General features: G+C 42.2%; 1 protein-coding gene across 1 annotated transcript in view; it reads right to left on the reverse strand.

The window, feature by feature from the left end:
- AK4 (adenylate kinase 4) overlaps positions 1–25576 on the reverse strand; it is a 199291-nt gene that overhangs the window by 149645 nt on the left and 24070 nt on the right. The window contains exon 3 of the mRNA XM_069232502.1: positions 1701–1820. Coding sequence (XP_069088603.1) covers positions 1701–1820 — 120 coding nt within the window. The remainder of the gene's footprint in view (positions 1–1700; positions 1821–25576) is intronic.

Consider the following 25576-nt stretch of genomic DNA (forward strand, 5'->3'; position numbering starts at 1 on the left):
TTCATTAGCGATTCCTAGTGGGTCAAAAATAGACCTCTCTCATGCATCACAGGGATGGTGGCCTGCTAAGGTCAGTAGACCACCATGGCTGTGATTGCTTTTTAATAAAGCAACTTTTTTCTTCTTTTTAATAATGCAACCTGTTTTACTTAATGGAAAACAGGATGCTTTTAAAAGGAAAAAAAAATAGCTTTGCAGTCCTGTAGACCACTGCCTACTCTAAAAAAAAAAAATATATTTACTTTAACATTCTCAAAGAGGAAGGGGTTGTGAATGGTTTGCCACAAGTTTTAAACAAGTTACCAAATCGCAGTTTGTACATTAGAAAAAGCATATTTCTAGTCACAAATGACTCGATTCTGTATATCGAGGCATCTGCGACTGGATAAATGTTTTTTACATCCGGCCCGTAGCTTCCTTAACACCCCCCCCCTCAAAAAGTACTAAACTGGCAAAGAGAGCTCGCCAAGACCACAGAGGCTCTGAGATATGGGCCCGCCTCATTTTAAATCCTGCAAATTCACTAAATGTATTATTAAATGAGTGAGCCAGCTACCCCCGCTGTCACTCTGCCTGCACATATTCCTTGTGACTCGCTGCTATGAATGTAACCCTTCATGTAGATGTTTAATAGTTTTAGGGCTTAACTATTCTCAAGGAAGAGTGACCGCTGCCTCCAGCAAACAAAGATATGGACATTTGAAGATGTTACCCCTTATTTATCTGTTGTGTTACTTTTTTTGATGCATTTGTGACTTGTAGAGTGCTAAGTATCCACTCCCCCTGATCTCTCCTGCGATCAAAGGGTGCTGTTTCGGTGGAACCAGGTACAGCTATATTGAAGGCAAGTCCCTGACCATACACGTTATAAAAAGAAGACAATTTCAGAGGGCAATTTATTAATCACAGATACAGGCAGATCTGCCCCAGTTTTGAGTTCACTGCTCTTTTTTCTGATGACACTTAAAAAGTTGATGCTTTCCCTTGGAATGTTTAATGAATAACATGCTCCTTTTTAAGCTTAAGAAAAACGGGTTTGTGTTGTGAAGTGCATTAGAGCTTGACTTTTAATAGGATGTCCTGTCAGTTACTGAGATTGTGCATATTTTTCCCTGCTTAAAATAAGGTAAATACATGTAAGCAAAAGGAAATACATTCAGGACGGGAGGAGTTGCAAGTATACTGTTCTGCTCAGTCAGAACGAATATTATTCTCTAATGAAGTCAAGCAGAGAAGTCACACTAAATCACTAAGTCAAAGTCACACACCACAAAAGTAGGGGTGGCTCCTTCTTCTGCTGTCAGCAGCAGAAGCTGCAAAACTTTCACAACGAGGGGAAAATAAACTATGTTTATTATCCCCTCGTTGTAAAAGGGGCAGGGCATCAGGGATGAGGAGCAGTGAGGGGGAGTGCTGAGCACTCCCCCTCTCTGCACATGTATGTTTGACCAGCCGTCTCAGGCCAGCCAAACACACATGCGCAGTCGGCTCTCTCCAGCCAAGCAACACAGCAACCCCACAAAGCAGCACCCACCCCACTCCTAAAGAGTGGAGCGAGCTGCAACTGAGCAAGAGGCGGGTTTCGGGACAGTTCTAACTGGGTGTGCAAAACATTTCCTTTTAAAATGTTTTTCTGTTGCACTTTACAAAACACAAAAGGCCCCACTACAGACTGAAAACCGCTTTGTTTGTTGACTTACCATCCAGGAGCCAGGGCTGACTTGGTATTTTTTCCAGCTCGGATAGCATCACACGTGTGATCAAATGGTCTGGCACAGCATGGCCTTCTTTAATGTATTGTGTTGCCAAGACACCCGCTTCTACAACACAAAGATGGAAATTTATCATGAAAACATAACAACACACTGAGCTACAAATCTTTCAATTACAGCAAATGAAAATGTGACGTATTCAATTCTCCACAAAGGTTTTTAGTGGCACCTACTATGTCTAACTAATGCTCATGTGAGTTTTTGCTCGCATTGGCATCAACGAGCATTGCACTGAGGGTTAGTCCCGGATGCTAATAATGCACAGTTAAAAGGTTTTAATATAGTTTTGGAACTAGGTTGTGTGTATATATAAAATATAGACGTATATTAATGTATAAAATACATCATAGGGTTTTTCACATCATAAATAATCCCCACACAGAGCCCAAGGACCAGTGCGTTGTGGGAACAAATCAAGCAGACACCTTGTAAATGGTTTGAAGTGATGTTTATTTCAATCAAAAATATGTCCGGCAGCCTCAGCCAGGCACCACAAGCTAACTGACCCCTGTGTTTAAAGTAAACACGTCAACAGGGAACATGCAACTCATGAGTTCTAAAAGTGAACACTCGTATTACAATGACGCTAGATAGCAGCTCCCTTTCCTCACACAACAGAACATCTCCTTCCTAACACAATATACAAACTCGGCAAGGAGCCTATGTGTTGTATCAGGTTATGTCAGTATACGTTACAGACTGAGAAGATACAACACAGAGTACAACTGAGCCACACAACAGATAACGACATTCAGTACTTAGTACAAAATTCATAATTGGCCATCTAACATGGCAGACTTCGATGACTAACATGTGGTGCTCGGATAGTATGGGTCACACCACCTTCATCTGAGACATTCAAGTCGCTACTGGGTCCTAGTGGTGTTCTTGGTAAACAGGCATTGTCTGACACTTCAATTGCTGATCCTCTCAAAGCACAGTCACACGGAATGCGTTACTCAGAAGTTCTAAAAGTGACCACATTTATCCAGGGCGCTTGTCCTGGTTAATCAAGAACATAAAACAGTAACTTAGTTTTCCATTTCACCAAAAAAAAAAAAAAAAAAAAAATTTGCACAACCTGGTTATCTGTCTTCAGGCTTCTGAAAGTGGCGAAAAACTGAAAGCGCACACGAGTGCCTCCATCATTTTCTGTAGGTGATCCATCATGACAGGCTTGAAATCTTGCACAGAAGAGTTCTGTATGATCACCCTTTGTCCTGGATTTGATTAGTTGCCTTATCTAGAGGATTTCCTGCGCTATAACTGCGGTAGCTTTCTTGGGCATGTATTTCATGCACAAAAAATGAAACTAAATGAAATATCTGTTTTTATTGTTACTGCTTGCTTGTACTTATGGTTGCATGTGAACCTAGCAACAAAGCAACAGTGCACTGCGCAAGAGAGGAGAGGACAAGATATTCAGATCTGGGAGAACATAACGCATAGGGGTGCCGAGCAGAGAACAATTCTGGATAATCGATGCCAGAGGTTAATAATCCGTAAACAAACGGATCTCTAAGACTGGACCAAAGTCTGATGCTCACAAATATCAGTCCCAAGTGCTCCTATAGTAGATGGCTAGAGCTCATCACGGTGTCGTAAGTGATGTGAGGGCCGGCAAAAATAAACACCGCAGCTCTAAAACAAGCATTTGCAAGTGGGAATCTACAATGCTAGTACTTTGAGTGAGCCTGTTACTAAATGCAGGTTTCTTCCCTGTCTTCCCTTTAAATTTGATCGCAGCTGCCATTTTGCAATTGTGCCAGATGTAAATGAGGCTGTTCTAGCCTCTTCAATATATAATTATTAGCTTCATTTGGTAGCCCAAAGGTAACAACTTTCCATACAAAATGGTTTGTCTCCTATTAAATAAATACTTCTACTGTTCTGGACTACACAGACAGCTTAACATTGGCTATTGGACGAATCAGCCTGAGATTTAGCACATAAGCCCTTCTTATATTTGGACCAAAGGTTGTGAACGACAAATTTAAGATTGATTTTTAACTCATGAGCACCAGGACTGTTTGGGTAGCTTTATTTTCTCAGCACCTTTCTGTACTGGGTAGTACTCTAGGTAATAAGAGTTGCAGTTCTATAGTCATAGTTTATTATTTAAAATATGATGGTTATATGAGTAACAATGTAAGCTATTTGATAATCTGTGCATTGTTACCTGCTTGTCATATCGAAGTAGATTATCAATTGTATTTGTTCTAATGATCGAGTAATGACTAATAATCAAAATGTATGCATTTGGAGAATTTGCAATGTATGATGATTTTGAAATATAGGTTTGTTACGTCGTACGTTGAAAATAATAAAATATTTAGTTCACCAATTCATTTGTAATAAACATGAAGACTTTCCAGCATCTCTCGATCATATTTGTCTCACTATAGCATCTTCTGTTTTAAGCACCACAAAATCATGGTCTTATGTCTGAAGCCTGCAGCAAATGAGGATTAGCTTCCTTTAAAAACTTTACACAACAATGGACAATGCTGCATCTGCATCCACCAGTTTTGGCTCACTTGTCAATTTATTTCATGGTTAGTGACTATTGTCATTTAGTAAGAACCTTTTATACAAAAATATTTAACTACTGAGTTAAAGTACCTTTCTCTGGCACCTACAGTTGCTCTCTGAGAAGTGATTAACGATTCTGATACTTTCAGGTATGTGACTTCTGATGTTGTACAATTGTTTCTCCTATATTTCATTCTTTCCTATTCCTTCCAAGGGGCCATTACTGGACTAGTGCATACATTCACCACCAGGCCACCTTTTATTGCTATGTCCAGGGTGCCTAATTGGTGTTTAAATTATTATATGCTATAACTGATAACATTGCAATTTTACACTAGTTAGATTCAATAATATATTTATATTGCTCTATGGGTAAGTCTACACGTCATTACAAAGCAGTCATGATTCTGGCACTCCACAGGCATCGGAAAAAGTGCACAGAACGAAGGGCATGGAAATTGTGAAGTAGGAAGCAATAGGAATTTAAAACAGCACAACAAACTATGGTACTCAAGGACTCATTTCCAGGACAGAGTGGGTAGATCTATTATTTAAGGGCAACTGAACATGGAACAGGTGCCTGACAATGTGTTTTTTTATTGTGGCTCTCTGCTCCGTATCATCCTGCACCTTGCTATTTGTGATATTAAGCTTGGTTCTGGTATTCTGAAACAGCATCTTCACAGTATCCGTTATTACAAACTGCTATAACTCAATCCTATGTATTACATTTAAAAAAAAACATAATCCTGAATTTCCCTTTAGCAGTTATATGGGGAGACATTACCATATACACCTTTAAAATTTGTAAACTAATCCACCAAAGTTAATCTCGAACTCTTATTGCTTTACGGGAATTGTTAGGGAAGAGACTGAAAAGAGACAAGTCTTGAGATTGTAATTGCAAGTGGGCTAGGATCACGAAAAAACCTGTTTTTGTTCCCTGCACTCTTACCTACCTCTTATAGTGACTTTGATTAGAGGAAATTTCACATTTTGGCCAATAAGCCCTGCGCAGGAGCCTACACTGGCTCCTTGTAAAAAGCAAAACTACTTTCAAGATTCTTTACTTCACATAAAAATGCATCCAAGGCCAACTGCTCAAATAGCTACAAGACAAAATTCCCCACATACACCTCCACATGCAACTTAAGCTCTGCAGAACAGCATTTGGTGTTCATTCCAAAATTAGACCCAGAGTGTTGACCGACACTTCCTGGCTCTAGCCCTTCGCTACTAGGAAAACCCGGCCAGGGAAACAACTACTGCCAATTATTGATCAAGTTCAGGGGAGAAAAGAGAAAAAAAAAAACCCTTAAGGCAGTTGCTCTACCGTTGCTCATTTAGCTACTTGATATGCTGCCTTTTTATGCTACTTAATGTGTGACATTAATGCCTACTGGGCTCTGTGATGATAACCATAAGTACCCAGCAACTGCTTAAGACGGACAAGGACTTGACCACTCACATGAATCTGACCTCTCCTCAATAATGATATGTGTTGACAAAAGAGACTGGCCCTGTTCAGTTTAACGGTTGGGAATTACCATCTTTTGTATGGTATTCCTCCACATTTTAGGTCACAGCCTACCAGACAGTGCAGCTGCCTGGTTTGGTGAAGACATCTTGAGGACATTCAGAAAGCTTCCCTGGGTAAGCATCCTTCCCATTGCTTACCATTGGCTTTGTAACTCACATTTCCTTGCTTTCCATTTGCTGTCTCAGTTTGTTTTAGGGTGTCCAGTTTGTGTTTGTCCCTGCCTTTACCACAGCCTTGTTTACTGTATCCTTCAGAGTTCTAATTTTCTGTAAACAAGCCTTAAAACTTTGTTATATTGTCACGTTTCCTATGCATTTAAACACAAAGGTCAAATTTCAGGCTCCATCCTTTACGTTCTGTAACTTCAAAGTGAGTGTGTTTATAGGAAAGCAAGAGGAGTGCATATTAGACTCTCCCTTGGGCCCGCCCGTGCCCCTCCTATGTTCCAGGTTGAGGCTGTAACAACCTTTAAAACAAGCCTACAAGGAGGAGGTGTACACACGCAAATATTCATGTCAAGGTTGTTCTATTAAAGCACTGTTGATTTTTGCTTAATGTGACCCTATAGTGATGCCTCACAAGCTTTCGGTTTACAGTCAGTGGTTACGAGTACCAAACCCTATTAATAATAACACACATTGGCAAGTCAAAAGGTGTAGCCTACACAACTATACTTAATGAGCAAATTGCTTCACAGCACCACCATGACACAAAAACCTAGACAATACAGATTACTGCTTTTCTGAAAAATACAAACAAGAGCCCCAAAACCCACAAAATTATTAACACTACAGCTTAAACATCCTGCCTATGTCAAAACATAGTTTTTATGCTATTTGGTGGTTGCGTGTGTCATCAACAATGAAATAGGTGAACATGTTCCACTGACATAACAACGGCCTGAAACAATCTATTCTACGCTACTGCACTCTACTCTGAAACAATCTAATCTACATTACGACACGCTATACCAACACACTACCCCGGTCTACGCCACTTATCTAAGAAACTGCACTGTACTCAACACCACTTTATTCAAAACCCATGCACTCTACACCACTGCCCTCTATGCCACTCTTCTGTAAAGCACTGCACTCTACACTACTCTGCACTATTAAACTCTACTCAACAACACTATGCCCTGCACTCTATGCCAGTTCATGCTACGCCACTATTCTACACTGCACCACTCTACTCAGCTGCACTCTCAACCACTGAAGTCAACGCCACTCTGGACAGCACTCTACGTCTCTGTCCGTTAGACTATTGTATTCTACGCCACTACTCTGCACCACTGCACTCTATTACTGCACTCAACTTTATGCCACTTTTATCTATTCTGCACCGCTGTAGTCAAAGCTACTGCACTCTAAACCACTACAGTCAACGCCACTGCACTCTACACCACTCTACTTCCCTCTACTCTGAAACAATCAACTCTATGCCAATGCATTCTATACTTCTATTCCTTCAAACCAATGCACTTCAGGCTAGGTCACTATGACACTCCACTCACAATACTCTGTTCTGCTACTCTTCTCCATTAAACTCTATTCCAAAGATGACCTCCTACAACACTCTACTCTATGCCATGCTAAAATACTAACCCACTCTACGATGTTCTACGCAACTCTCTTTATGCCACTCAATGTCAATTTCCTCCACTCTATTGATTGACCCATTACTCCATGCCATTCCACTCACCTACACCACTGTACAACAATCTACTCTGCTCTATGCCACTCTACAACACTCTACTCCACTCAATGAAACACCCTCCATGATACTCCACACAATAACACTATGCCATTCCACAACACTACTCCACTGTGACACTATACGCCACTCAACTCTATTCCACGCCCTTGCACTACTCCCTCCCCAACACTTCATGAAACTAGACTTCTCTCAACACCACTCCACACCAGTCTCCTTTATCCCACTAACTTTTAGCCATGCTGAACAGCAGCCACGCTGGTGTGCAACATGGCTAAACATACAAAGGCAAGAACTATTGGTTTTGCCAATGCCTATTGCTAAACTGTTTTGTTGGTTCAGCTGGCTACAGGAATCTGTGCACTTTACCCTTGCTAACTAGGGATAAAGTGTGTGCTCTTTTTTGTAGACATGGTAAAATTGGCATACACATAATTGGCAAATTTCATTTACTTAGAAGTTCTTATACATGGTAATACAAGTACCCAGGGGCCTGTAAATTAAACACTACCAGTGGGCTGCAGCATTCGTTGTGCCACTCACTTAAATAACACTGTAAAAAGGCTTGCCATTACAGTAGATACCGTGGCAATAGGACATGCTAGAAAAATTAAACAACTATTTTTAACAGATGTTAAAATCCAATTCAATGGTGAAGTCTGATTTGTCCTATTACCAAAAAATAACTCTTAAAAAGTTACCTTCACCCTGCCTGAAGCCCCCCGAGAGCTAAACCTGCAATTTGTGAGTTTCCTTCTGCCAGCCAGTAATTAGCATTTCAATGGCGTGACTGAGGAGTGAACTTGCTCCCAGGAGCAAATCACAGAAGAACTTGACAGAATATGCAGATGAGGATGGGACAAGTAGGACTTGACATTTGAATGTCATATGTCTGACAGGTCTGCTGGAGTTCTTTCATTTGGCACTTAGGGCACACTTCAAACAAGGGAAACGGCATGCCAAAACACTGTGCCTAGCTGCTGAAAGCTCAGCTTTAATTTTACCAGACTTTAGTCTCTGTGTTTATTGGGGGTACACAGACTGTCTAAAACTAGATTTTTGTGTTGGATGTGATGGGCCTTCACATTACCACAGTACACTCCCCACATACATACTGATCCATCACAGCGCAAGTTTAGTGTGGCCAAAGACTTTTGCTATCTTGAAAATGGCCAAAGTGGGTAGGGTTAGCCCAAGGAACCTTTGTCCCATTGGTGAAGGAGTCGCCAGGGTCATTCCCACACACTAGTTCATCCTGGGCAGAAGTGTGGCACCTCCAGGCACCCACGTCAGAACACTCTATGGACCTGCAAAGACCAGGAGAAGGACTGCCCTGCTGTCTCTGACCCGAGAAGATTGGACCTGCTCTCCCTTTTGTACCTACGACAAAGAAGTGGGCCTAAAGCCTCATAAGGCTGACCTCCAATTAAAGCTACAGGGACACAACAAGTAACTAACCAAAATACCACTGTCAAATGGATCTAAACTCGATCCTGCTGTGGCCTTTACCTGCTTCCCAGTGAGTCTAAGTGCACCCTCTGAGATCCTGAGGGGCTTTAGAACTGCATTCCTATTGTGGATTGGGACTTTAATGACTAATGTCAGAAGGTAAAGTCTTTGAACAGGACAAACCTGGTTAGCATATCTGACCGGCGCTCTCGTGATAAGCATCAAATTGTGTCCCTGTCCTGTTCTGTTCTGTTCGTTCTACCGTCACTATTGACTATTATTGGAACCTTGTGCTTCTTGGTGCCATTTTTTTTTTTTTTTTACTTTACTTAAACCTTACTGCAGTATCTCTTATTGATTGTTGTCATTTTGGTGTAATTGTTCATTAAATGTTACTTTATTGTTCTAATTCATTTTGGGATTTTTATTGTTTTGCATTTTGACGTTATTACTGCCTCTAAGTTAAGACTGACTGCTTTTGTGCCTAGTGACAGCTTTATTTTGTGATTTTGGTGGTTCACCCTTCTATGGATAGTGTTCATTACATGATGTAGGTTCTCACCCCTCTCAGCTAATACTCCAATTTCTTACACTAACCAAAACTGAGCAGTCAACATCAATCAAATGTAACTTCTTTCAGATATTTACAAGGATTACATGCTCCAGTAGTAAGCGAGTTCTGCACTGTGTGCAATAAAAGCAAAAGGCACTTGCTTATATGGCTCCACCTGGTTGTGTGAACCTCTTGTTTTGGAGGTGAACAAGAAAAATAGTATTCATGTGGTGTTGGCAATACTGCAGAGTTTTAAAAAGGCTCTGTCATGGGAGGGCAATGAATACTTTGGAACTGTAGTCATTGTTTCTTTCTCAACTGAACCATCTACCTCTGGTATTGTGTACAGAAATAGAGGGCACCAGTCACACCTGCCATGCCTACATTGATGCTTAGGATTAATTTAAGGTTTCCCAACCTTTTGACTCCAGGCGACCTCCACTGAATCACTACTGGACGCCGGGGACCCCCAAGAAATTTGTACGATTTAAATTTCAAACATTAAAACAGTAATTCGCAAAAACTACACAAGAAAGTACACACCAAACAAATACTCAAATTAGTAAACATATCATTATTTTATATTGGAAAAAATTGAAAAAAATGGGAAAACTTTAATGGGAAAGTTGGTGCTGCATCTTGGCGACTAACTTTTCAATGTTTGGTTTTATTTAGGAAAGCTGAATCCTCAAGTCACATTCTACATTTCCCAAGCATTTTTTGTTTTTATTTTTAGATACATAAACTTTTTAATTTAATGTGTGGGGGGCAAAGGAAGTAAAACCATAATGGCCTCTCATCTCTCCATAGCCTCTCTGTCACATGCATTTAATTTGATTTATAGCACCTCTCATACCAGTGTAGGGTGTCAACACACTTTACAAGGGACTACAAAGTGTAGGATTCACCTCATCCATACTGTTAGGCATTTTCTAAGAGTGCTTGGTCTGGAGAAACACAAACTCAGGATTCAGAACATAACACAGTGGCTAGCCTTGACTTTAATAATAGAGTACTCCTATGCAAGCAAACCTTTTTTTTTTTTTTTAGCAGTAATGAAAGAATTAGAAAAAAATGTAATTTTCTAATTTGTTCCATGTAGTTCTTTGTTGGCAGTTCATAACCTCACTGTGCTAGATTATGATTGTTACTTATGAACTGCACAATAACAAAAGAATCTATATGACAAAAGAGGTAACCCACTGTGTTATGCACATAAAATGTGGCTCAATGCATGATACATGTTCTTTGCATCTGGCATATTAACCATCTGCACTACCTCCAATGAGTCAAATCTGCCAATAGACAAATTCCCATTGTTCCAGCAGGTACATTAATCACCAGAGTTGACACTTATTTTTGTCCGAAAGCTTACACTGAACTTTGCAGTGCTTTTAAAGCTGTGGCACAAATGAATAACCAGATAAAAAAGCATGCACATTTTTCTGCAGAGGGCCCAGCTAGAGAAGTGCCTTTATGTCGGTCCCGGCCTGCGGACCCCTGGGAATGTGTAACGGACCCCTGGGGGTCCGCGGACCACAGGGTGGGAAACGCTGATTTAAGGAATACTGAAATAATTACAGTCAGCTGGTCTTTGAAAGCAGTGATGTAGCTTGAGTCTGTTTTTAGAAAAAGTAAAACTATGTCAAACAGGAAGGCTCTCCATCAAACAATCAGAGTTAGAGTTAAACTAATGGTCCCCACACCAGGGGATTTCCTTCCATGGTGTTGGTGGGGGAAGGGGCTCATAGTTTTTTTTCCTTTTCCTCACCGATGACCGACACTAAAGAGCCATCCGACCACCCCCTTTAAACAGGGTAGAAAGTCAGACGGCAGACCTCCAACGGCCCATACTTCATCAGTCTGTCAGAGGAGTATATCAGCGATGAAGCCAGAGTAGCTCCGCCAGCAATATACTTTGTCTTCCAACCTCTTGAAGGGGCATGCAGACCAACAGTTTGGGAGAAGTGGAACTCATCATTGTTGCGACAAAGTACCCTCTCTACCAAACTTTAAGTCAGCCCCTTAATCTTTTTCATCGCTGGAGGCTTTAAGGGCATACATGAGAGTACCGAATTTACACAAATCCAATCAGTTATCGTAGAACTTGATAAGAAGACGAAAAGAGGTATGGTAAACTATGAACAAACATATCAGAGCCTGCTACTATCACAAAGTCTCAAAGTCCAACTACAACCAACTTCGAACTATATCGAAATTACCAGAAGCACATCCGAGTCCCAGGGAATATGGACCTATAATGTACACAAAAACGTGTCCCCCTCTAAATAATTGTACCAAATAGCACACACAGTTACCACATTATATGGGAGCCAGCACAAACCTTTTCACTTCCATCATGAAATGGATAAAAGCTCACTACAAAGCAAAATACAACATGCAGGTGTCCAACACAGGATCACAGTGCAAAGCTATATTAAAAACAAAGTCAACAGGCCTACGATACTGGAAGGACTGGGGAAAAAAAAAAAAAAAAATCCTCCACACAGATAAAGCCTCCACTACTGCGCATGCACAAGACAAAGAACCAGAGGCCAGATGTACGAAGCACTTACCTAGTCGCAAAGGGGCTGATTCAAAAAAATTGGCCCGTTTGTGACTAGACAAATGCTTTTTAGGATGTACAAAGCCCAAACTGCGATTCGATAACTTGTAACCAATTCGCAGTTTGGGTTTTGCAATTTGGTATTGGAAAGGGGCATGTCAAGGGCGTCCCTTCCTAATGCCGAATCTAAATTGCATGTAGGATTGTTTTGTGACCGCAAATGCGGTCGCAAAACAATCGCAGTTAGCACTAATTTCAAATTGGTGCTAACCCATTCGCAAAAGGGAAGGGATCCCCATGGGGCCCCTTCCCCCTTTGTGAATGCATGCGAAAACATTTTTTCAGAGCAGGCAGTGGGACCACTGCCTGCTCTGAAAAAAATGTAAAGAAAACTTTTCATTTTTGTTTCGAAATGCATTCCGTTTTCCTTTAAGGAAAACGAGCTGCATTTAAAAAAAAAAACAAAAAAAACTACTGCTTTATTTAAAAGCAGTCACAGACACCAGCAGGCCACTATCCCTGTGAGTGCCGCCATTCCAAATGGGGTCGCAAATTGCAACATACCTCATGAATATTCATGAGGTAGGTCATTTGCGACCCCATTGCGAATCGCAGGCAGTGTCATGGACACTGTTGTACATCCAGTTTTGCGAGGCACAAATTGCAAGTCGCTAAGTTTGTGAGTCGCAAAACCGGATCTTCGTACATGTGGCCCCAGATTTCTATGCAGCTGAAAATCATAGTACACAGATGTCCAAGCAATCAAGGCTGTGATACAATGTATGCAGCATGAAACATATCGAGGCATACAGATAAACGTTGTAACATTTTTAAAAATGTGATTGAGACTTCACCCTATTGGAAAATAAGGACAGTGGCAAGTTACACGCTAGCCACAAGGGAAGACAGCCACACACGGGGAACAAGCACACTATTAAACGTGCATGAATGCACAGGACAGTTTCAGAGGAAATCAGATAATGGTAAAAGTTTGATCAGTAGTTAAAAATAAATATCACAGCCATCTATAAAAGTGTGAACTGCAGTAACAGCAACATGGTCATTTTAACCTTGCTAAAGCTGGGCATGTTTTAATGGTAAATGCCATCATTTTTGCCTATTTTCCTTTAACGGGGAAGCCAGAGAATGCCATTACCGCAGGAGGTAGTGCATAAGCTTATCACTGGTGACAATGTAGTAGGGGGGTTATGCATTTCTGCCCTCCAGGTAAGAGTGCAATATATTAATGTTAGGAGTATTTGCCATTTCCACCACTGCTTTGAGGAATAAGACCCATTGCCTTTCCTTTTAAAGTGCCATTTTCTCTCAATATAGCAGCATTTTGTTTGGTTTCTGTGGTCAAAACATTGATGTATTATTTCTGAATATGAAAAGTATTTTGTATTGTATGATGGGCAAACTGCATGAATTATTATTCTATGCACTCTAAAGGCTAAGAGGAAATTAATGTGATATTGTAAATCCAAGTTAATTTATTTTGGTTTTATCAGTATTTTTCAGAGTTTTTTTGTCAAGTCAGTTTTGTTTGTTTTTTATTTGTTCAAGGCTCAACAGCACTTTAGGCATCTCACAATGTATGGGAGGGCTCTCCAACCTCTTCTGTAACAAGAGCTACTTAAGTTCAATGAAAACCATCACAAACTACTAATATTAGAGCCAGTTACTGACCACATCAGACAAGATTACGTTAGTGGACACCATGCAAGGCTACCAGTAGTAATCACGTTGGTGTGTCAGGCATGGGCACCAACAATAATTTTAAAAAATGCAAAGTCAATATGAAGTGCCACTGCATGGGTAATACATAGGACCCCAAACTGCAATGCCTTGGCACAAACATATGAACAGTGATAAGCACAATTTATCGCTCAAATTTTTGCTTTAAATATATTTTGGAAATGCAACCATTTTCTCCAAACATCAGCTTATAAGTTCTGAAAATACACACATTTTCGGCTCAAATACGCACCTTTCAATTTAGTTATACATCTATTTATTCAACCAAGGAAAAGCTTCGAATTTACAGGAGAGCGTCTTATTGGTAGGCTACCAGTCTTGGAAAAGCCTGCTCTGTGTTGTGGCGTTTGGTGCTCAAAACGTTTTGATCATCTTTGCCTGATATGCGCAAGACAGGCCTGGAACTGGGTGACAATGCACGACTTTCTGAAAAAAGAAAAAACCTGTTTTCCCCAGTAATAAAACCGGCCCCTAGTGCTGCAAAACGGACCCTCCCCCGTTCCAGCCTCCTTGGGAAACACCTGATGCCCGCTATGGCCAGTCCGCCCCCATCTGGTATACTTGTGTGGTGATTTCTGTCTATTTACTTGTAGTGATGTCATTTCTAAGGGCAAAGGCCTCATCTTTAAGCGTATTTGGATCTGCAGAAGAAGCAAGTGCAGTTCCATTAGCAGTAGACTTGTGGAGTAAACACTTCAAGCCCTTGATGGGATATGTTACAGTGTACCCTTTAGAGGTACCAGAATGGCGTTGGGAATGCCACTGACATGTTACCTCCATCCAGGTGTGAGAGGGCAATGGCTTGAAATGTTTTTCTGAAAGGAAAATGTATCACTTTTTTCAGGAGGCTGAGCCAGTACCATACTGTCTTGGTTTCCCTACAATGTGTTTTTTTAACGTTTGTTTAAGGTTTTGGTTCGTGTTAAAGGTGAATTCAAGGACTTTGCATAGTTTGCAAGCTGATATGTTTCCTGTGTCTGTGTATGGGCCCCGCTTTCTAGGGTATAAGAAGGCATGGAGAAGTTAGACCTGGAGGATCGTTTTTTCAGTGTTGTGCAGAATTCGGATATGCTGCAGATGTCGAGCAGTGTATTGACATCTGATGTGGTCTACACAGAGTTTTACAGGTTGACGTGTTATGCTAAGACAGCTACCAAGCAGAGATCTGTGAAGGAACAGTATGTCTGTTTTTCTGTTATTTTGTGTTGAAAGAAGGATGGAGAATGTAACTGTAAAAACAGCCCCTCCAGTCATGGAGAATCAAGGACTGGATTGTTGGGTAAGGCAGAAAATAGGAAGGCATTGCGTTTTGATGACGTGCAACAAGGGATTTTCCCTCAAAGTGTTTGAATCGTTGGATGAATTTCCAAGGAATTCTGCAAGGATGTGCAGAACAGAGTTTCAGGTGATGAGGTCTGAGATTTATTCTATAAATTTCTAGTCGGGTCCCTGTAAAGTCTGGAGCTGATTAGACAATCCAAGATGTTGAGAGTGTGAAATGGGAGGTGAGTAGCTTGAATGACTTAAATGCCAGAAGATTCATTATGGTCAAAGGTCATTAAGACTTGCATATAGATGCAAGGCCCCATAGTGAATTGCGAGTTATGTCAATGTGATAAATTTTGCAGCTTACAGGAGTGATGATGCCAAAGATGCGCAAAAGTGGGTGTGAGCCATATAAATGGGATGATGGCCAGGTGCAGGAGTTTCAGAACGTGTGTTGATGAGCAGAGTTGGAGGGTTTGCGCTGCTAGTGGGGTGCGTGTGCACACGCGCTGATGAGCGTTGTGTATGTATGAGCATTAGTGTTCATAGTTAAGGATTTGTCCAAATATGTTAGGCCTTTGTCTGAGTCCTACCTCAGATGTAGACGACTAGACAGTGGGACACACTGAGGGTGAAATGAAGTTAAGAGAAGGAAGAAGACTAGCACGATGAGATGCAGGTCTGGTGGCAGGGAGCAGAATGGTGTCTTGCTGGGTTCTTCAGTGGATTACGGACCCTAGGCCAAGGCAATTAGGCCATTTTGTATCAGTTACAGCAGGGGGGAATAAGCAGGAAGGCCATGTTTGACTGGAGGTGCTGCAGGGTATTAACCATTTTTGCTCAGTGATATCACTTTTTGGAGTAGATCACAGAATTTCTAACGAAGATTAAACACAAAAGCACGGAAGCCAGATACATAATCGATCCCCATCCTGCACCTATAACTGCAAAGCACAGCATGAGTAGCCAACCACAGTCGAGTGGCAGCACTCGGAATGGTAGCCGATCAGAGAAGCAAAATATACACTGCAGGAAAAACTAAACTCAATGATATCAACAGTAGGTATAAAAAAATAAAAAAGTGAGGGAGAACTGAATCACCAATCAAGTCCTATGTTCAGGGTTTTATGTTCTATCTTGACTTTGCAGCTGTCACCAAACAAGTGTGTGCATTACGAAGAAGGGGGCTTTTGTTCCACCCACATGTTGAGAGCAAAGAGTACATGTTTTGATTAGGCAGAAGTTATAGGATTCCACAAAAAAAAGAAAAAAAGCGCTTGTTCTCCACACAGCTGTGAACATTTGTTTTTATTTATCCTGCTGCCTGAGCTTGAAATTTCAGGGGCACACACATGAAATTGCAATGCTATCAAAGTTCTATTATCTGTTGCTCAAATGTGAATTTACCCTAAAACAAAAGACAACAGTTAGTTGATTTAGGCATTATGGCCGGGAGAACAGTTATAGAACCGGGGACCTGAGGACTGTCTCAACACACAATGGTTCAGAGCGGCGTTTGAAAAATTATCTGGGTCCCATAAAACAAAGCATTCCTTTTTTTTGGGTGAAGAATATCAACAGTTGTCTTCGAGTCATAAATAAGGTCCTGATAACATATGCAGGTGGGCCTCGACCTTGCGTGGACACAAAGTGGGCCAGCAAGTAAGTGTCCAGATGTACAGCCTGAGGGGCGCGTGTCGCTGCGTGCTGCTGTACATGCTGTGTTTTAATTGATTCCGTGTTCCTGACTTCATATGGAATCTGATTTTATGCTGTGTTGGGCAATGAGAGCATCTCTCGGACCACTGTGGTGTTGCGTCTATCTGTGGGACTGATCTATGATTCCTGTTCACACGATTGTCTGCTGGCTACACACCACCCCACCTGTGACATGCCAATCTGTAACCTCCTGTCTAGGTCTCAGAGCCCACCTGACCACATACTTTTGGGCCAGGGTTGATGAGTTCATGAGGAGGGAATTTAATAGTGGTGATGCAACTTCGTTCTTATATGTGAATGCATTATTGTGTGCATCGGCAGCGATTGTTCCAATATTAACAGATCACTTGGTAATTTATGGTGTTTTCTCTGGCAGTGGCACAGATCGGAGGAAAGCACACTTCCAAATACATGGATGTTCAGTGCTGGCTTGACAGTGCAAGTATCACCTGACCTTTTAACCTATACCAATATTATTCTACGGTTCTTGCTTCCACCCAGATACATATCCATTCCTATGTTATTTACTGTTAATGATTCACATTAAAATACAATATTCCTTTTTGCCAATGCAGGTTATTAAATGTGGAGATGGAGCTTGCTTATGTATGGCTTCCAATGATGCCCTGCAATTAATGTTTTTATGTTCAAGGTCGGAGGGCTCATTCATAAAGAACATAAGTAGCAGCAGTGTTTAGGTGAATCACATATGAGGGCAGGCAATGTAGTGCAGATATTTTGTCGTGGGCTGCAAAAGTTATCTTTTGCCTGAGCTTTATTTGTGGTGACATGTCAAGGGTTGATTGACATTAGAGAATCCAACTGTCAAGTGTTAAAGTAGAATACCAATGTATCACACAATCCACAAAAAAGTAATCATGGCCAAAGAAGTCTTTGGATTTCCTCACTGGGATCCACTGATATTTTTTGGAAGCACTTTGACAAATATTTTTAGTGACCACGCTGTTCAACATGGCCAAAAATCTTTTGTATCTAAAAAGTTTGAAAATAATATGTTGTATTACTTTGAGTTGATGAATTAGTCACAAATCTGAGCAACTGGACATGCACTGACCTGCTATTTTTATTTAAGCAGTGGAGCAACCCAATGCACAGAGCAAGCACAAGAAAATGAGATGGCTATTTCACAGGCAACTGACCCAGAATTGATACAACCACTGAGAAAAAAACGCTTAACGTTTCGCATAGTTTAAAACAGGGTTTAGGTGGCATGCATCAATTATTGGAGGGGGAGAGAGAGGGAGAGGGAAAGGGGGAGAGGGAGAGGGAAAGGGGGAGAGGGAGAGGGAAAGGGGGAGAGAGAGAGGGAAAGGGGGAGAGAGAGAGGGAAAGGGGGAGAGAGAGAGGGAAAGGGGGAGAGGGAGGGAAAGGGGGAGAGAGAGAGGGAAAGGGGGAGAGAGAGAGGGAAAGGGGGAGAGAGAGAGGGAAAGGGGGAGAGGGAGGGAAAGGGGGAGAGAGAGAGGGAAAGGGGGAGAGAAGAGGGAGAGGGGGAAAGGGAGAGAGAGGGGAAAACGGGGAAAGGGAGAGGGAGGGGGAGAGGGGGAGGGGGAGAGAGAGACATAAAAACTGTGCAGTTCAGAAGGTTGTTGCACGCCTAAAAAGAACACTTTGATTAACCAAGGTTTAAGTACTGAAAATAACCAGCAGATTGAATGGGTACCAACTCAGTTTGCAAGACAACAAAGCACTTTTCCAGTGAGGAATGCAAGTGTAATCTGTACCAGGCCGATGAATCAGTCTTTGTGACAAGGAAAGAATGTATCATGTTTGTCTTCTGAAAGTGCTTTCAAGTACACGAGTAGCCAAGACGAAGTGAATATATCCTCATACATGAATGTCAGTTCTTTGATTTAGCGGCCTACCTGCTGTCCAATCAATTCAAATAAAAAGCAAAATGCAAAGCAGGCGCAGTTTAAGCACAGTTCAGAAAGAGTTAACATTGCTCCTTTAAAGTTGTATTTTAGTGTAACAACTGGAACTTCTCTTACAGTACCTAATCACTCTAAAACTGCTTGAGAAGATAAATGGTAAACGTACAAGCTCCTGGTTAGAAAAACTCACTAGAAATGGTCTATTGTTGTCTATGGTAAAATACTTTTCCAAATGAACATCAGATCAGGCCAATGGTACAGACCATGGTACGTAGGTACATACCTTAGTAGAACACAGGGAGGCAGCAGCATTGTTGGACCTGGCCATCTCTGTAAGGTCACCCTAAACTTTTTACCTAAATTCCTTTACTTCGTTGAACCCATTTTTGTTGGCTTTAGGACCTTGCACTTTGCTTCTGCGAACCGGTGCTAAGGGCTTCTGCTCTCCTAAAATATAGTAAAATAACCTATACATAATTGGTACATTTAATTTACTACCTAGTAAAGTGGTAGTCAATGCACCCAAGACCTGAAAATGAAATGCTACTAAAGGGCCTGCAACACAGATTGTCCCACCCACTGAAGCAGGCTTTTTGGATATGCTTCATGCCTGCCACTGCAGCTTGTAATGCAGTTTCAAAACTGCTATTTCGACCTGGCAAAATAAGTGTTTTGCCAGGCCTAAACCTTTCTTTTTAATACACATAAGCCACCTCTAAGGTTGGCCCTAAAGGGCCCACAGGGCAGGGTGCAGTAAATGGAAAAAGTTGCACGTGTGTGTTCAAGGTTTACACATCTTGGTAGAGAAAGACACCTAAATTAGTTTTTCCACTACTGTAAGGCCTACCACTCCCTTTGGCTAACACTGGGTTACCTTCTTACACTGGATAACTGCTAATTTTGGATTGGGAGCATGCAGAGATATGCTGTTAATACTCAAATGAATTGTAATTTCAAATCATCTTTAATGGTAAAGTCTGATTTTAGTTTGACATGTTTACAATGCCACTTTTAGAAAGTTTGCATTTTCCTGCCCAAATGTTTCTATGGCCTTCTAGAGTTTCTAGCTGCCTGTGAGTGCTATTGGCTCCCCATTAAGAATGTGTATTGAGCCGAGACAGTAAATAGGGGACTGGTTGTAGGCATGATGGGCCATCCTGCCAGGACTGCTGGAGGTACACAGCGGTGCCCTGCCCCACTTACATTCCAAAGGGCTTTGCCTCGAGTATAGGCAAATAAACCTTACAGAAGCTTTATGTCACCCAGAACTTCTTGGAGCCTTGACAGAGGAAGGGAAGAACTTTCCAGAACCAGATATGATGAATACCACCCCACCACACACACACACTTCGAAGGCTAGCACCAGATATAAATATTAGACTGCCAATGTCACTCATTGCACTCCTGGACCTGTGGAATAACAGAAGATGGTCTGCCTTACTGCTGGAGCAACAGAAACAAATGGATGGAATGCTGAGCAATGCAAACATTCACACCCAGTCATAAAGATCTGGGTTTAATCCATCTTTTTTTTTGCCCACTACGCCACCCCAGTATGGACACAACAATATGCTAATCAGTCTTGACCCTGCTCCCAATAGGAGCAGTCCAGTCCGAACTGCCAGGCCAGGTCCTCCCTGGACTGGAAACAAGCACCCTGGGACCGGTTTCGGGGTATCAGCCCTCATCAGCCAGGCTAGCTTGAATCCAGTGGTGCAGTGAGCATGGGACCCACGTCGGAACATACCCTTCCCACTTAGGGTGACAAAAGCAAAAGGAACAAATGATGGATGGAATGCTGAACAATGCAAACATTCACCCAGTCACAAAGCTCTGTGTTCAATACATCGGTTTTTTTGCCCACCACACCACCCTTGTTTTGTACCCAGCCATATGCAAATTAGTTTTGACCCTGCTCCCAATGGGAACAGTCCAGCCTGAACTGCTAGGCCAGGGCCTCCCTGGACCAGAAACAAGTAACCTGGGAGCAGTTTCAGGTATCACAAGAGCTTTTAAACTAGATTCAAATCCCAGCCTTCGCTCAACACCCTGTGATGTTGGGAAAATCAATTAACCTTTGTGCACCTTAAAAAAAAAAAAAAAAAAAAAAGTATAATGTATCAAGTAACCTACTCTAATGCCCTTGGGTCAAGTTCGAGCTAAATAAAAGTGAGATGATAAAGATAATAACAGTGATTCACCTTACAAAGTATTAAGTATCGCTATACAGCAGTTCTCTGAAAAATGCAAATCATATTCACCCGACCTGCAACCAGCCCTTAATTCTAACTAAAGAATTATTAAGATATCAGCGAACTACTTTAGAACAAGCATTGGCAAAGCCAATAGTTTGCGCCTAGACAAGAGCTATTGGCTTTGACAATGTGTTTTGCCATGTTGTACACCAGTGTGGCTGCTGCTCAGCATGGCTAAAAGTTAGTGGCATGGAATAGGGGGGAGTAGAGTGTTGTAAAATTGAGTAGAGGGGAGTAGTGTTCAGGGGTTCAGTGTCAGAGAGTGTTGTAGAGTAGAGCGGAATAGGGTGGAGTGGGTTGGAATGAATTGAAGTAGTGGGGTGGACTGAAATGGAGTGAGGTGGACTGGGTTGGGGTGGACTGGAGTCTGTGGTTTGAATTGAGTGATAGGGCTGGGGTGCATTCTATTGGGGTGGGATGGACTGGAACGGAGTGGGGTGGGGTGAGAGAGAGCAGATGTGGCGTAACAGTCAGAGCTGCAGACTTTGGAGCTGGAGAGCCATGTTAGAGTCTCGGCGTTGGCTCAACATCCTGCGATTCTGGACAAATCACTTAACCTCCCTGTGCCTACCAAAAGAATTAATGTATCCTAGTGTAATGTAACTGGTGCTCAGGTAAAGTACTCCAATACCTTTGGGTCGAGTTCACCCTATTAAATTGCCCAAAAAATATGGAGTGGGGTGGTTTGGATTGGTATGGGGTGGACTGGATTGGGGTCAACTGGACTGGAGTCAGGTGAATTAATGTGGACTGGAGTGGGGTGGATTAAAGTTGATTGTATTGGAGTGGGGTGGATTGGGGTGATGTGAGTGGACTAGAGTGAGATGAATTAGGTAACAGTGGACTTGACTGGCTGGAGTGGGGGGTTGGGTTTGACTGGGGTGGGGTAGGTTGGATTGTAGTGGGGGAGGCTGGATTGGAGTAGGGGAGGTATGGTTTGGACTGTGTTAGGGATGGAGTGGGGTGGGTTGGACTGGGGTGAGGTATTGGATTGATTTAGGGTAGATTGTACTGGGCTGGACTGGTCTGGGATGGGCTGGACTGTAGGGAGGTGGATTGAGTGAATTGGGAAGGAAAGCGGGGGACTGGATTTGTGCGAGGTGGATTTGATTGGAGTGGGGCAAATTGAAGTGGGGCAGATTGTTTTGGATTGGAGTAGGTAGCTTGGGATTGGAGTGGGGCAGGTTGGAGTGGTGCAGGTTGTTTTGGTTTAAAGAGGCAGATTAGAGTTGGGCAGATTCTTTTGGAATGGAGTAGGGCAGATTCTTTTAGACTAGAGAGGGGCAGACTGGAGTAGGTAAACTTGTTTTGGAGTGCCGTAGATTGCAGTGGGGAAGACTGTTTTGGATTGGGGAAGATTGTTTTGGAATGAGTGGGGCAGATTGGAATGGGATAGATGGGAGTGGGGCATATCGTTCTGGATTGGAGTGGGACATATTGTTTCGGACTGTAGTGGTGCAGATTGTTTTGGATTGAAGCAAACTGGAGAGGGCGATTAGATTGTGGTTGGTTGGGAGGACTGGAGTTGGGTGGGTTGGATAGGATTGGGGTTAGTGGTTTAGATTGTAGTGAGGTGGAGTGGATTGTAGAGGGGTGGATTGTAGTGTACTGCACGGTTATGTGTTAAAGCATAATTTCAGAAATTACACATAATTAAGAAACAATGTTGCTTTGCAATATTTAGATCAAGATAATCGCCATCTGTTAAAAACAGTGCCAAAAAGCTAAAAAACAAAAAATACATTAGTGCAAACTGAGAACAGGCGACTTGGCAAAATAAACGAAAGTTAGCTACAAAACCATAAAACTGTGCCCTGCTGGGTATGTTTTTGCCAGTCACAAGCCTTTTGTTTGCAGGGCACTAGAAGTAAAAAAGAAAATAACAGTACCTCAATCACGTCGGGAGCAGCAGACGGGCACCTATTAAACTGAGTCAATCAGTGCTTGGTCCTTGCTCCACACAGAGGAATGGAAATTATGCTTGGCCTGCAGTGACGAATTACAAAGCTGTAAAGAAGAGTGCCACGCATGCCAACAAATGGTAGGTGACAGGCAGGCTCCAAGCCCTTTACTGTACATAATAGAGTCTGGCTAGCACATGCACTCGCAGGCTCGACCACAAAAATGAATCTTTCCAAAATTAACTGATTCGGCCAACAAACTCCATCATCTCAAAAAAAGACATTGCTTTTAATGGAAGGGCTCTAAGGCACTTTTCAAGAAGCTTGCAGCACTTTCTTTATCTGAGGGAACTGGCACTTCAGAGGCTGATTAAAAAAAAAAAAAAACTAACGGGCAAATGTGTGCTTTTTTCGGTCAGGCTATGAAGTGCTGGTACTTTTCAATTGGGAGGCAGTCTTAAAATACTGGCACTTCAAAGAGGTCTTGCAAATTGCAGTTATTGGGTCTGAGGGGGCCCATAATAATTGTTAGACAAGTTTCGATAATTTTATAATGTCAGCATTATTACCTCTCTGCTAGTTTTCTACCTTTACAAGCATGCATATCTATACCTTTAAATTATGGAATGGCTCAGTCAGGTAGCAATAACTTTATATGAGAGTACAAGCACTTTGTCTCCATTTCCAGTTGAGTTGCAATGATAATAGAAGAGTGCTGGCACTTCTGAGCAGGGGTTGCTATATATTTTTATATGACGATACCAACCATTTTCAGTTTCTGCAATATTTTTAATCTGGTTGGCAATAATTATAATATAGAGGCAGCCACATTTCAGGCTTGGTTGTAGTACCGGTACTATGCAAGTACTGGCACTTTCCATCTGGGTTGTAGTACTGATAATGTATGAGCACTTTCATTTCACGGCTGGGCTGCAATACAGGAACAGTGCCACTTCTCAATCGGGCTGTAATACTAGTAAAACATGTACACTAGCATTTCTCAGGTGGCTTGAATTCAGATTATACACCAGCAGGAGCACTTCTCAACTGGGTTGTAATAATGGTAATACATGTGTACTAGTCTTTCTCATCGGACTCTAATAGTGGTTACATACTAGCAGTGGCATTTCCCAACAGGGTTGTACAATATGCAGAGTTAAAAGTCCTAAAGCATCTTTTAACGGATAAAGAGCATCCCATCGTCTGTCCCGTACGGCAGACTCACAACACACAGCAGCCTGGATTTGAGTAGCCCGAATGAAAAGCAAGACAAACCTTTAACACACAGGGCGCCTCTACACTGCTTCCTTGTCTCTCCAATCACTTTGGTTACTGTGTCATTTGTTTGCTGACAGAGTAAAGTTTACACTTTTGTTACTTTCAGCCATGATGCCTAGCTAAAAAATGAAACATTGGCAAAGCCTAACAGCTCTCTCATATGCAAGAGCTATTTGGATTTGTCAATGTTTCTTTTTACCCTCTCGCCCCCCGCAGCACGGGAGGTGCAAGCAAAGCAGGATACGGTGGGGGGCATAAAACGACTGACAGGAGGACAGCGGATGGGAAAGGAAGACCACAGACAGAGAGAGGCAAGCTACACAAGGGGTGGAATGGGGGGAGTAAACGTCACTGATCGGGGCAAGAGGGGGGTAGGCAGGCAAAACTTGGCAGGAGGGAAGCAAGATTACGGAGGGTGGGAGGAGGAAAGACAATTAACAGAAAGGGCAGCACAAGGACGTTGGGAGGGGGACAGGTAGATAGCAACAGGTGGCAGGAGGAGTAAGCCACACAATGTGGACAGTGGGAGGAGGGAAACATGCACTCTTATTGAGGGCAACCAAGGATTAAAATATCCTCCAAAAGCAAGCGGCCAGTGGAAGGGCCATGGCAGCAGACAGGAAGCTGTACTTCTTCCATGCACCATGGAACAAACAACCAGACAGGGAAAGAAAGTGAAACCAGAAGGCCCAACCAATGAGAAACAAAGGAATGAGAGTGACATCGAAGCCCAGCAATGGTACTTAATGGGTGGGCTCCAAGACTGTTGAATTTATTTTTTTATTTATTTACTTACAAGAGATCTTGCAAGTGACAGCGCATGTGCACTGTTTCAGGTAATACCCAAGTACAGTGCAGGAAAAATGTCACAGAGGAATCTGCAAAATCACTGAACCTTACAGCATTCTCTTGCTTCTATAGCACAAAAGGTAAACACTTTTTCTTTTTTATTACTTTGCGATTCATTCATAAGACCTAATCAGTAATGTCACACTATATCCTCCTGCCTTGTATTCTACGCACTTTGCTTCATATGTGTGGACAATTTGCACTTTACTCTACAAAAGGCACATTCAGTGCCTTGAAGAATCAGTAATGAAAGCATGTGCTGGATGTATGTGTGCTTGCGTGAAGCACAATTCATGAACAAAGTGTCCTGCGAGGAAGGGGAGAGCTAGAGGTTTGGAGAGTGCAGAGCCCTAACATGAGGCCTTCCTGGCTGCAGTGTGAGGATTTGGCTGTGCATGGATTGGGTAGTTGACCATGTGTAAATTTGGCTCCATGACCTCCATATGCCAGGAAAGAGCCTCCATGGACTGAGCTGTGGGTTGAGTGCTGTGTGGTTCTTGCTTAGCTCATATCGCCGTGCTGTGATGACC

This window comes from Pleurodeles waltl, chromosome 4_2 (assembly GCF_031143425.1).
Source record: "Pleurodeles waltl isolate 20211129_DDA chromosome 4_2, aPleWal1.hap1.20221129, whole genome shotgun sequence".
Classification (NCBI taxonomy): Eukaryota; Metazoa; Chordata; class Amphibia; order Caudata; family Salamandridae; genus Pleurodeles; species Pleurodeles waltl.